This window comes from Hippichthys cyanospilos, chromosome 1, assembly GCF_059441005.1.
Source record: "Hippichthys cyanospilos isolate Australia breed blue-spotted pipefish chromosome 1, RoL_Hcya_1.0, whole genome shotgun sequence".
Taxonomy (NCBI): Eukaryota; Metazoa; Chordata; class Actinopteri; order Syngnathiformes; family Syngnathidae; genus Hippichthys; species Hippichthys cyanospilos.
Window position 1 is genome coordinate 20,953,665 of NC_142369.1, and position 14,257 is coordinate 20,967,921.

At 40.1% G+C, this 14,257-nt stretch overlaps 1 protein-coding gene across 2 annotated transcripts in view; it reads left to right on the top strand.

Moving 5' to 3' along the window:
- efna5b (ephrin-A5b) overlaps positions 1–14,257 on the top strand; it is a 97,069-nt gene that overhangs the window by 65,496 nt on the left and 17,316 nt on the right. For both annotated transcript variants that reach the window (XM_088420422.1, XM_088420429.1), the window contains exon 2: positions 5,850–6,142. In XM_088420422.1, coding sequence (XP_088276548.1) covers positions 5,850–6,142 — 293 coding nt within the window. The remainder of the gene's footprint in view (positions 1–5,849; positions 6,143–14,257) is intronic.

Below are 14,257 nucleotides of genomic sequence, written 5' to 3' on the forward strand. Positions count from 1 at the left end.
AAATGTTTTTCATCTCCGCGCTGTTGAAGAAAAGAGACTTGCAGAAATGTTGAGCTGGTGAGAGGAATTTAATTTAACAGCGAAGATTATTGCGGTGAGGAAATATTGGATGCAGTTATCTGCTCCTCACCTTCTCCTTGCTCTTCATTACAGTCTCCCGCCATCAGACGTAACAAGGTGAACACCACATAGTGCGGAAGAGCTTTTTTCGAAAGGTATAATCTCAAAGAAGTATAATACAGGTAGACTTTCTAAAGTTGAACTCCCTTGAGAGAGAAATTAGTTTTGGGGGAAAATAACCTTTTTAAGTCAAGCGCTATTTCAAATTGTCATTACATGCAAATGATTGTGTGTGTTTGTTTGTTTGTTTGTGTGTGTTTTACTTTAGCTTAGTCCAAAAATGGAGCAACTGGGTTGTTCAGCGAAGACAGACATGGAGAAAAAGAAAACACCTTATGTGAAATAAGCTGACTCGCATTCAAAACTGTCTAACACCATTAGAAAGGTTAAGGCCGTGTATTGTTTTTTTGTTTTACTACTGATATTGTTTCACTTTTTTACACTCGTAAGATCGTCTTGAATTTTGAATTCTTAGACCTTTTTTTTTAAATGATGTCTGCCTGGGAAATGCTGTGAAATCAACTGAACTGAGGCCAAACTAGCCACTTTATGCTATGGTGCACATTATTTCCTATGGGAAAAATAATTTCCAAATCCCAAATCTGGTAGACCACCATGCTGGAGCTGATTGATGTGCTCGATATGTCGTTGCTCCGCTTATAAAACAGCGGTGGTGCGTAATTAGACATCTGCACAAATGACCGCAGCATACAAAACGTGTTGAGAGATCCTGGATAGATTTTGCATGGGTAATCCAAATCCGGGTTCAGTCAGAGTTCATCCCCTCTTGACATATTTTCCCCCTGGACCAAAATCAACAAATTATTACTCACGTCACAAACACGCAAGCTCTCAAGCATGCAAACGCTCGACAAGATATACATAATAAAAGTTTGGGAAAAACAGTTTATTCATTTCTTTTTAAGATCCTCATGTGTTTCTATTGGCTTGGTGTGTGATTTGATTTACCAGGCAAACAAAACAGTGCCGGAGGATATAAAATTGAAAATCAGATGTATGAATTTCACTAGGGAGAGGTGTGGTAATGTAAATAGATATGATTCAGGGTCACGCACAAGGCGGGCGAAGCGAGGAACTCAGGTAGGCGTAAAAATGGAAAACTAAAAGAAAAACGCTGGTAGCTGCAAAGACCCCTTACGTCACGTGAGGACCTGTCAGACTATATGAATTGTTTACAGTTCAAAAAAAAAGAAGCCATTTGTTCTGTGTGCATTCTCTTTGCTTGAGGTCAACATGTCAGCCGTTTTTGTGCAGCCTCAGCTTGCATTGCGATTTCTGCAATATAACAGGGACATATTAAGCTATTTAGTTTGGCACCCAGGATGAGAAAAATCTCAGCGTTGCTTTTGTTCTGATTCTAAAAACAAAGACGATAAAATATGTTCATGATCTCCAAAGTGAACACCCGTTCATTGTGTCGAATACATCGCAAAGGCACCCGTGACAGGAGAACATCTGCAATTGAGAGTCTATATCCTTTTTGCCCATCCCATAAGCTTTAAATGCAAAAGCACTCTTTCCTCAGTATATATTCAAATGAAGAAGAACTTTCTAATCCCATCTTGACACCCCTACTGAACTGTACTTTTTAGCAAAAAAATCACTATTGGAGCTCAATTGTTCATGTGATTTGGAGGACTTGGGCCACTATTCACTCTCAAAGGTGCCTGATGGGAGTTCATTATGGCACACGAGCGGGAGAAGGCGTGTGTGCAGATAGGTGTGCATTTGTCTCCCTGTGGTGTCACTGGGCTGTGTAATTGAAATGGAAATGAGCCAATCAGAGAGTGTGATGGCGAGTCACGCTGGACCATGATCTTTCCAAGGTTTTTGGCTTTTCGTTATCTGCTGTGCGTGTTTGCGTGCTAACATTTTTGACCCCTTCTGTCGGCGCGTCATTGTTATCGGTTGGTGATGGATTTTGGAGCCCCGGTCTCCTTTAAAAGATGAAAAGTTGCCATGTCAGGGCCCGGCTGATTCGCCTGTCGGACTATGTGGTGTGAATTGCAGCCTCCTGAGACAGCTGCACCATAACAGAGACATGCAATTATCACCATTTTACAATTAACACACCCTTTAACTCTGCTCCTTAATTACCTGTTTTTGTGCCAGAGAGCCCTCCCTTGGCATGCCTCTCCATGTTTTTGAAAAAAAAAAAAAATTTGAAGAAGTGTATTAGAAAATGGAAAAGTGACTGTAATAGTGATTGTAAAGTGTGTTTTGGGGTTCTATCCAGACAGGTTAATTTTGCCATAATTATATTATTGCTGTTAGGGGTTTCACTGAATTACAAAAGAAATGACAAATTCCACATTTTCACCTTATTCGATACACAGAATAATATGAGTTACCAAATGAACATGAATATTTTTGTTAGTTTTTTAACCTGCACCTTGGGCCCCACAATAAATCATAAAAAAAGGGGGAACTATTTTTCTCGCACAGATTAAGAGATTACAGAAAATAGATTTGCGTGTCTTGACAGAGCTAATTTAAAAGAGATATAAAATTTCCACAACTGCAATTCCTGTTTCTTTCATCAAAGATGCTCACAAAACTTTTAGAGCTCCCCTAGCTTGCCGGTGTCACTACAGCATATCCCCTGTCTCCATTTCACTCATCTTACCTGCTACAGTTCATTTGAATTCTGCTGGCACATCTCATACAGATGTTGATGTATATTTGAACATGTCCATTTTGTGGTGAAAAATGACTTTCTCTCCCTGCAGAGAGGCAGTTGACGGAATACTAAGAATAGCCGCAGGCAAGACACGGATCCAGCCGATGATACCTCTGTTTTTAGATGCGGATTTTATATTTAATACAGAATACTCAAAACTGAATACCAGCGATCACTTTTATACCGCGTTCGTTTAGGACAGCTTGGATTTGCGGTTGATGTCGGTAAGAGTTGAAAGTGGGAAAACAGACCGGAGTTGTGCCGAGCCGAGCCGGTATTTGGATAGTAACTTGGAGCAAATGGACTTCGACGGGGCTCCTTTCAAACATGTGTTTTATTAGGAGTCCTCTTTTAAGAGGGATGTACTCAGGCCATATGAAATATTCACTGGAAACTCGGAACTGCTCATTGAAGTACCCTGCTTCCTCATGTAAAACTTTCACTTTTTGGAACCAAGTCCCTCTCCTTGTTCCTTCCCGTTTCTAACTTGGTGCCAGCTTCTGGCTCTCTCACTGCTGCTCCTTTGCCAAGCGCCCTGCACTCATAGCGCAAATCCAACACAGGCACACAAGTGTGCATGGAATTGGAAATGTGTTTCTTACATTTGCGTTACAGATATCTTTTGTTTGACATTAGATGCTCACCAAGCCAAATAACCCCGGCTTCATTTACAGTCAGAGCCAGGCGCCGCTGTTGTGAATGCTGAGGCCTGAGAAGGACAGATGAAACATCACACATACCTACACATGCAGTATACGGGCATGCACATATTTTATATCTCTTCTCTATCACATACACACAGGCGGATGAAAAGGATGTAACCATTAAGTCAGTGACATTTTAAAACAGAAGGAGAGAGGCATGGCTTTTCCTGGGCCTCAGCAAACATGTTTTAAATGAGATGTTACAGATGAGCGGCTTGATGCTTTGCTTGTAAATGCTTCACAACGGTATTTACCCTGCAAGAGTAAACACAGGCGCGGCGGTTAAAAAAAAGAAAAAAAGTCTATTTTATGCTCACACAGCCACACAAACACATACATGCACATAAATTAATATACAAAGCAAAGCCAGTTAACACAGATGAACACTAATGGGAAATGGCTGTGAGTACATGCCCCTTTGTGACAGTAATCATTCAATTTTATCAACACAAATAACGTGACAAGTGAAGGCGCTGCAAGCATATTGCTGTAATTGCTATATGAGCTTAAAACCATCTCTACAATGTGTGTTGGGATTGCCACGTTGCGTTGCGTAGCAGATGCCGGATCAGCAATCGAGTACATATGCAGCGACTTGATCCGACAAAATCCATCCTCGAGTCGCAACTCTAAAGTCCACGATGACGCAACAAGAGAGGGAGTTGAATTGAGAGCTTATAAAGTGAGAAACAGCACAGCGGGGATAAAAGAGGATAACACAAAAAAGCTGCATGCATTTTTAGAGATTTTTATTTTTTTTTTCTGGTGGACACTTTTAAGACGGAACAGACAAAGACTTCTCTGAGATTTATATATGTTAATTCAGGGTTCTCCAGTCTTTCTCATACTTTTGGGGGGTCTCGAGGAAACCTTTCCCATCGTCTGCAGTTTTCAATTAAAAGTTTGCCCGGTTTACGGAGTAGGTCTAAGCCGACATGCCAGATGGCTTGTTTCGCAAATCCATCAAGGAAAGGCTGAATAGGAACTAATTGGAAAAAGGGCAAGTGCTTAAAAAAATACCTGTTCTTTCTGTCATTATTTGCCATTATGGCATACCATTATCTCATCAAAAAGTAATGCACTAAATTAGTAGCTTCATCATGTGGAGGAGGAGGTTTTGGATCCAGAAGCAGACAGGACACCGATGTACATAGAAAAGTGAAAGTCATTGGACACACAAATCCAACATAATCTGAAAACTAGACTTGCAGACTAAACCCGTAGAACTAGACTTGGAAACTTGACTCTGAAACTAGATAACCACAGCCAGTCATAACAGTTAAGGAAACTTTATAGTCAAGATGATCATGACAAAAGGTGACGAGTGCATAACAACCGATTGCTCAATAAGCGTCTGTAAAAGCTGAAAACATTGGTTCAATCAAGATATGTTGCAGCTATTTTTCTCTTGATGTACTTTCCACTGTTACCTTTCTTATGAATTGTATTATTATTCATATAAATCCTCGCTTGTTGTGTGAAGCTCTACATGGCAGATTTGCGCAATTTGAAAAAAGTTGCAGCATTATTGAGGTTTCAATTACCTCTCCAGCTGGATTTGCGGGTGAAATGAGTCACTGGCACCAGCTGTGTATATGAGTGTCCGTGTGGAATTTTGTAGCCGGAACTGTCACGCTGAGAGCGTTTGAGGAGAGTGTTAAATGGTACAAAAGCATGTTTTACAGGCGTTTTCTCTGTGACCCTGAAGCCAGGCCACTGTGGGCCCTCACAGCAATTGCTCTCTAATTTAGGGCATTCCGCAGGTGTGGGCCCTATTCTGTCATCAGCAGATGAGAGGTGTTGAGTGCGTGTTTAGGTTTGTTGTCGACATCTGATGAATCGGTATGTATCAAAGCCCTCTGACCCCCATGTGGCCTCTTGGAGTGGAGCCATCAGGGAGCGGGCGCCCTGTTTTTCTCATCATGACATTTCTCATCTGGACCCCCTCGTATCCTCGTGATCTTTTGTACCGCGTCTGCGTTTGTCCTTCTGTCTGCAAAGATTTCCAAATGCCTTTTTCTTCTCCGTGGAAGCATTTTTTTCCCACACTTTATTTCTCTTTCCATATGCAGTTGTGTGTGCAAGTATGTGCCGCAATGACAGATTTATAGATATAAACAGGCTCGCGTAAAGAAATTTATTGAAGCTTGAAGATGAGAGCCGGCTGCCAGTAAATTTCAACGCCACACTGACAGAGTGCAGAGGAGATGGCGCCTGCACCCTGCGCATATGTGTACTAAATTCTAACACTTCCGTCCGAGGTAATTTGAAGGACTGTCCGGGCTTCCCTTCCATCAAAGTGACCATTTTGCTTTATTTTCTAGATTCCATCGTGGGGACTATCACATTGACGTGTGCATAAATGACTACCTGGATGTCTACTGCCCGCACTACGCGGACTCGGTGCCTGAGGAGCGTACGGAACGCTACGTCCTCTACATGGTCAACTACGACGGCTACAGCACGTGCGACCACACCTTCAAGGGCTTCAAGCGCTGGGAGTGTAACCGGCCGCACGCACCCAACGGGCCGCTCAAGTTCTCGGAGAAGTTCCAGCTCTTCACCCCGTTCTCCTTGGGCTTCGAGTTCAGACCGGGAAGAGAGTATTACTACATCTGTGAGTCTTCTTTTTTTACATTTCCGTGTGTTGTCTGGCAGCTGTATGATGGTTTTGTGTTGGAAAGTTCTGGGACCCTTCCAAACTCATGTGCCAATATAATTAATATCATAAATTTGAAGGTTGGTGTATGGGCATTCATTACCCAGAATGTTAAAAAAAAAAAAATACAAACTTTCTTACCTCATTGAAACTTGAATTACATACTGTAATCACTGAATACATTTTTAATGAAAAAAGATCACATTTTGACTGTAGTAACATCAGAAAACATTTCTTTAAATTTAAGTTAACCATAGAGATGTTGCAGAACCTTTTAAAATAGCTACTCTTTTTTGTTTTGTTTGTTTTGCAATTAAAGCTGGAAACTTGATCTTTTTATCTTGAAAGTTGGGAAAGCTTTGCTTCAGTGTAGAAAACTATAGGAAACTACTTGGTGTCTATTTACATTTTAAGACATGACCCTGAAAGTTTTGTGAACTTGTTGCCAGTTGCTAGACTTATTTATTAAATATATGCTTTGAGCCCTTTTTCCCTAAATTGTTAATTAACTGAAAATAAATATTGGCTTTGAATAGCATGTAACTTCCTCTGAGCAATATTTATTATTAGAAGTCTATTTACCCAGTGTTTCTTCGGGAAATATTTGCATGAAGAACACTTCGAGGCCAGAAATATAACAAGAAAATGAAAAACGCTAACGTGGTAACTGTCCATGAATGTGCAAGGAAGAAAAATAAATACACAAAAAAAAAAAAAAACTGTGGTTTGTTTAGCCTTAGTAAGGAATTTAAAACATTACTTTCACTTACTCTATCACAGAAAGGTCAGCTTTTGCTCTAGCAAAATTATAAATATATACAAGTAATGTTTACTAACATTTTAGCAAGCACAAACTATCAGCCATGTTTTCATATGGAGCGCTGAGGTCGGCACTTCTGTGGAAAACCTTTCCCTAAAATGGCAAAGGTATTTGCAGGGTAGATGTATTGTGTTATAATGAGCGAGCTGGAAAGTTCTTGCTCAATTTTCCAGCTGCACTTTCTTGGAGTCTTCAAAAGGAATACCCTCAATCATGCTCCTCTTCATCTCAAGTTAAATGTTCACTTGTCTGCGTCTTAATATTAGAAGCGAGGCACTGAGGTTATCTCGAGTTGAGGAGTGCTTAAAGGAAGCAACACCTCTGTGGCACGACTGTCAGGGGGAATGGATGGAGGGTTCATGAAAGTCGAAATGAACTTCAATCCTTTAATATGTTCTTATGGTGGTTCATATGGTAAGTTGAATAAAACCATACATTTTGAAATGACCCTTACCATGAATTTCAAATGGATTTTTTTTTTTTCTTAAATGTCTCCACAAAGTATTCAAAACATGGATGAGAAGGAGTTTCTTGGATGAAAGACATTCAGTGAATGGACTTGCCACAGCGATAAATATATATGCGTTTCATTACATTTGTATATTTTAGAAAAAAAATGTCAATTGCATTTTTTAAATTAAACAAAAAAAAAATACATTCACTGAATAAGTAGAAATACATTGTATAGGGTTTATTCCTAATTATCATTTTGATTGCTGGTTGTAATATTTACATTTCTTGAAAATGATCTGTAAGCATTGCTTAACTTAAAGTGTACCTCCGGAGCAAGGAAGGAAAGTATATACAGTATGGTTCAAAATGGCATCCAATTATATTTTGATTACACCGGCTTCATTAGAACAAGCTTATTAGAGCCTATGAAACTTTCTGACGCCGTGGCCACAGCCATATTTGCTCCTGCATGCAGAGCTGTGACATAAAGCAGTCGATCGGCAAGTCTGTATGCTAATAACTGTAGCAGGCGACACCAGCTTGCACAGGATTTCAGTCTATGACGCGATAAACATGCAATGCAAAGCATATGGGTGCCCTAATAATAAGAGGAAAAAGACCAGCACTAGGTTTGGGTGCCTAAACCTGTTAATTCAGAACGTAAATTCATCGCAGAAAGAGGGCTGCATGGTATGGCTATGAGACACTCTGTGACAACTTACCGAGAGTAAAATGAAGCAGGCATTATAGACAAATATTCAGGCCGGTATCGAAGAGGGATGGGAGCTTTGTTTTGATATATTTTAAGCTTTTTGGGCCAGGTAAGAATGTATATTGTGCACTTAATAATACATAGTGAAAAGCAAAACTGAGAAGGGGTGACGAGAAAAGGCCCATGCTAAGATATCTGGGTAGCGGGTTAAAAAGGGGGCTCAGACAATCCATTTAACTAGACATGTCTGGCTGGAACCGCGTTAGGTGGAGAATCCACAGCTTGGAACAGAAAATAGGAGTGCAATGTCTAGATTACATATCAACAAGAAAGAACGGTCTTCTGTGCTGTCGAACAACGTATCAGTTAGCAGCACCCTGCATCCCCGCCCTGCCCCATCTCCCCAATGCAACGCGGCATTTACTTCATCCGACAAATCAGTCTTGCCATTTTCGTTGCCGGATTCCGAATTGGAAGCTTTTTCTGACTCAAATACATATCCTTGTCGGCCAATCTCCTCTAGACGTTCGTCAAAATAGTTCTTTTTAGCAATGACAACAACTGGCATATCACACGGTGTGGCAAGGAATGACCCTTTCAAAGACTCGACGCCACATCCATTCCCAGAATGGCCAACCTTTAAAACTAACTATGGAGATTTTGGATGAGACAAAAAAAATTGGAATGCCAGCAATTCATCAAACTTTACTATGTTGTTCCCTTTACTCATCAAAACCTCAATTTGGGATTTCAGGAGGAAGACTTAAAATTATTACATCCTGTTTGTCATAAATTTGAGGGTATTCTAAATTCTCGTGATGCACCAGTATCAAACAACACGTTTACATATATTTTAGCATGATCTTTTGATCTAAAATATCTGTCCATGTAAAAATATACTAAACCTAAACCTAAAATATCCCTTTACAGGAAAAGGATGATTGTGGGAAGTTTGTCCACAAAAGATTCATTGCTCTTGAGAGATGCAGGAGTGGGCGCATTCACTTCCATATGACACATTTAATACAGAACTTGAAAATTGATGGTACATTTATGTTCTGAAATGGGGGCCATTAGTTTCATGTCTGGTTTATGCATTATTGATTCAGCTATTTGGAGGAAAAGTTTTAAGGTCTCGGGACTTTTTGTGCTAATGAGGAAAAACATGTTTCTCTGCAGGCTAAATTAACTCAACGCTCAGACATAACACAAACCAGGGATGGACAATACTAATTCCCATCTTCGTCAAATCAAGTATTACTGAGACATTTGGTGTAAATATGCAAACTATATTCTGAAGCGGCATCAAAATATTCTGGATTCTTCTTCGATCCACGACCTACACATTTTTGACAAACCTGTGTCACAGATTTTAACTTTAACCTGGTGTAGAATGTACCTTCTACTGAAAGGATGTTTTTTTGTACAGAAGTAGTACAAGGGTCTCAAAGTCCTGTTTTTGTTGATGATTCACATAATTCACATAATCATCAGGAAGCTTTGCTAACACCTAATTAAGGTCCTGATCATTTGAATCTGTTTTATTGTCGGATGGTTACTTTGAGAACAGGCTGGATCGGGAGTTTTCAGAACTGGATTTGGGAGACCCCTGATTTAGTCATTCAAAAATAAGTGACATTGAATTAACTAGAATCAGCTAGTCCAGTCACTCTTATGACAAATTACGTGGGCATAGTAAAAGACCTTATCGTTTGTGCATACAGTATATCATGAGCGCAATAGTTAACCGGCGTCAATCGTTAAAGCGCTCTTGTTTGACGTCAAGTAACAGTATTTGATGGCTTCTCAGTGCGGGCAGCCTAAGTATTGTACCAGTTGATTTCTGTCTGGAATGTCGTTCAGCAACAATGGTCTCTCGTCGGACAGGCCGGTTTCTTATGTATTGTTATTTATTTATTTAGTTATTTAGTTAATTATTCATGTTGACGATAACCCTAACCCTTTCAGAAGACTGGATAACCTTTCCACTGAGTTATGAATGACATTTTATAATGTTTGACTAATCAACATTTTTTTTTTAACTTTCATTTGAACTGTGCTCAACAACGCAATATTTTACTCTCTAGAAACATTAGTGAGATTTTAGATAAGTCTGTATTTGATGAATGGACGTCAGAACCACAGGAGCGATGTTGCCAACTGAAATAGAACATTTTAGTCATCCTGTTTTGTTAAAAACTGATCAGTTAGAATAGCAAATGGCAGGCTGTCAGCATCAAAGTTTGCAGAGTTTTTTACGTCATTAAACTGCCCTTAAAAAATAATCTGACTGCCCTCGCCAGCCTACAGAATATGGGGCACTTGAACAGCGCGAGCGGCTCATTTATACCAGAAGTTGTTATATAACGCTGAAGCTACCGCTAACCGCTGGCAACAGGCACCATACAATGTAATCGCAATGAAGTCGTTTTTTTTTCCGCCTTTATATAGCACTTGAGCGGGATATCTGAATGACATTGTGTTGCCCATGCCGTGCACAACAGTGACGAGTGAAATCAGCAGTTACGCCATGACACACTGCAGGGAACAACTTCAAAATAGAAGCATGCCAAGGAATTCATGTCCGTATAATACTTGGTATGGTATAGTTTATTTTAAACTTGGCCTTGTTGGCGGCATGTTTTACTGTCATGTATCATGTCAGCTATTAGCCTGACTTATTTTTCCATATGTGTATATTAAATGAGTGGGATTCCGCTTCAAGTAAAAGTTCCTTAAGCATTCTTTGAAACCAACTTACTCAAATTACTCGCACTCGTTGCAGCCCTTAACTCAAACGACCAAATTTTTTTCCCCAAAATACTGGTTGAGCTCCAAATTGTCCAATCGTTTGTCCACTAGAATTTTTGATTAACACTATACAATGAGTTTGCCTGTGAAGCTTTTATTGTGTTTGCTCCCCAAGCGACAGCACAGAACGGGTCAGCTGTGTTGGGCTTTGAGTGCAAAGATGTGTTTTCTCGATTGGCAACTTTTTATGACACCCTTAACCGAAGCGTAACCCTAGAATTTTATCCAGACTTCTTTTCACATTTTCCCTCGTCCTGCTCCACCACACCTTAATGAAAGCCTCACAATGTTTGCTGTATGCTCAAGTACAGTCTGGAAAACTAAAATGGAGGCCCTGCACTTATTTAACTATTTGTCTTTATCAGAATTTGCAATATGCTCCTTGTCATTTAGACCAAAATTACACTGTGTGTCATACTAATGAAGATGAGAGGAGGTTGAACCCTTGATGGGGGTTAGCGGAGGGTTACACAACTCCTCTACTTGCTCATGTCGCTACTTGTAACGTTTATTTTTTACTGCTGAGAGATGCTTGTCCTGAGGGCCGGATTAAATTACTCAGCGACCGGCGAGGCTTCCATGGAACACATGCATTCGGCTGCTACGCGGCGTATTGGTTTAGTGGCCCGCGGCTTCATTGGCTATTGAATGATTCTAGCATACAGCCTCTCTGGCTAGCACGGCGGATATTAAACTCATCTACCATGAAGTCGTCTGACATGTGATTTCCCGCCGCCATTGTGTCCAGCTCCAGTGACCATAAAAAGCAGGCGGGTCTGCTTCTGACGGATTGGGCTGTCTCTTTGGTGGACAGAATGTAGAGCTGAAGGAAGATGGAGAGGTAGTTACATTATGCCAACTGCATTTGTACGATTCATTCATCTACTGCGTCTGTTTCCTTTTGCGCCATCGTCATCACGAACATCAGGCGATGTTTCTCTCATCACTGCAGTAAACCAAAGGCAAACCTCTCATGCATCTATGCATTCTGATGCAGTTCTAATTATCCAGTGATAAATACAAATAATCAAATAAGGCGGTTAAATTAAAGCCTTCGACGGGCAACCTTTTTACGGCTATTCTCTCAGGTTACATTTGGATTTAATATGACGTTATTGTGAATATTCAGAAGTTAAGATGGTGGGGAAAACAAAGGGAAAAAAAATAACAGCTCAGACTTGATTATCTCTAATCTTTTTTTCTCTAATCCCTTTAAAAGAGCAAAACTGAATGCCACAGCTGCGGAAAATCTTTCGCTAATCTTGTTTGTGTGCCACCAGCAGGTCTGCTGGATTTGCTTTATGGTCATCTGAGTGTTCAATAGTGTTTCAGGACACTCTACATTTCCTGTGTGCACTGAGTGCTTACATGCTTGGTTCAGTGTCATACAGACAAGGTTGTGTTTGAGCCACATGTTGCACAAAACAACAAATGACAACAGTTATATGTAAATGTGAAATTATTTCTACATTGATCACAACTATCCAAGTTACAAACACAACTTGTATACTAACTATATTATACATTTTACCAATCTTTAGTATTACTATGTGACTTTAGTAATGCTAATAGTATAACGTTTTTTTTGTTTTGTCATTAGCTATTATGACTTGTAGTATCACAACCGCTATACAATTTTAATAATGTTACATTCATATTTGAAGTTGATTAAACCCTCATTATTCAGTGCCAGTACCAATCTAGTAAGGGAAACAGACATGAAGTCAGGTTAAGCCATAAAATGCCAAATTACCCAAATGCCTTTCTAAGCAGATGGATTTCTGGTAGCTACTCCTAAGAGCTCTGACCGGGGGGTAAATGTTGCAGATTTAATGTTGAGGCGTCATGCTGAGCTCTGTAATTAAACTGTTCATTTCTGAAACAAACAAGAAGCCCGGTGCCATTTGCTCATCTATCTAATGTTTGTCGAAAAAGATTAATTAGTTTGGATACAAAAATAATTACTGACAAAAGAGAAATAGCACCATCAAGTCAATTAATAAAGTATGTGAAGACTTTATTTGTGTAATGAGGTGTTGTAAGTTTGACAGAAAGGTACTCAGACTGGCGGTGTGTGTGTAAGCACGCAGTAGACACAATAAAGATAAACAAATGTTCATCAAGTCTGTTAAAAAGCATAATTTCATAGTCTAGTTTTCTTATGCATACATCTTTAATAGAAAAATCTCAACCATAATTTGAGTAATAATGATGTTATGATCACGCAACCAAAGTGTTTCCGAATCTATTGGGAGCATGAGCCATTGCAGGTGTACTTATACTTCCCACCCACTAGAGCGAGGTTTTTAATGACAAACAAGCATGCTCCGGTGAAACTATCAATACAAAACACAAGTGGAAAAGTACAACCAAAGATGCAAAGTTCCAAATAAAAGCGCGACACAAAAACCGCCCTTACTAGTGGTCCACAAAGAAGTGCTCGGTAAAAGTTCAACCAATAACGCAACACAAAAACTGTCCGAAACAAAATACAACCCAAAGCAAGCAGGAGGGAGCGGAGTCAAGTAACAACAGAGAGTCAACAGGGAGGAATCTCAGATCATGAAAGTAAACCGAAAAACTATAAGACAAGCAGGCACAAGAAAACAGCAAGGACTAAACGGGACTTGCAAGCACTCGGAATGGCGAGGAATAGCCCGGCGTCGTTCTCCTGCCCCAGCTGCGCTTAAGAAGCCCGCAGATGGCAGATGAGCGTTAGGTGCGCTCCTGGTGACTCAGCCCCCTCATCAAGGATGGGACTCCTCTTCCAAACCCAAAACTGAAACACAATAAGGCGGGAACATGACAAGAGGTAAAGGAAGTGGCGTTATTATACCCAGAGGGCACACTAGAGATACAACACAATTTCGCAAGTGCTTCATGACATACTCTTGGAGAGCAATGTGTTTTAATGCAAGGAGTGGGGGATTTTGACATTCAAGAGCTGACATGCCTCAAACTTACCCCAACACAGAGTGCTAACACACTGTGAAACAGCCGTAAAATCTCCATCCACAAGGCTTCTGTGACATCATAGCTGTGGAAAAAACCCAGGGATATGAACGCTGCGAATTGAAACTGCAGATGACACATTCAGAACTGTAATTAATGCTTAAACTAATCATTTTGGATTGACCCCGAGGCTTTCTAATGGAGCTTGTTGTTGTTGTTGTTGTTGATTTGTACCCTAGCTCATTAATGTTGATCTTGTTGACTTGGTACATATAGGACATGCAGTACCATTCATAGAGACAAGAGTACAAATACATTCATTCAG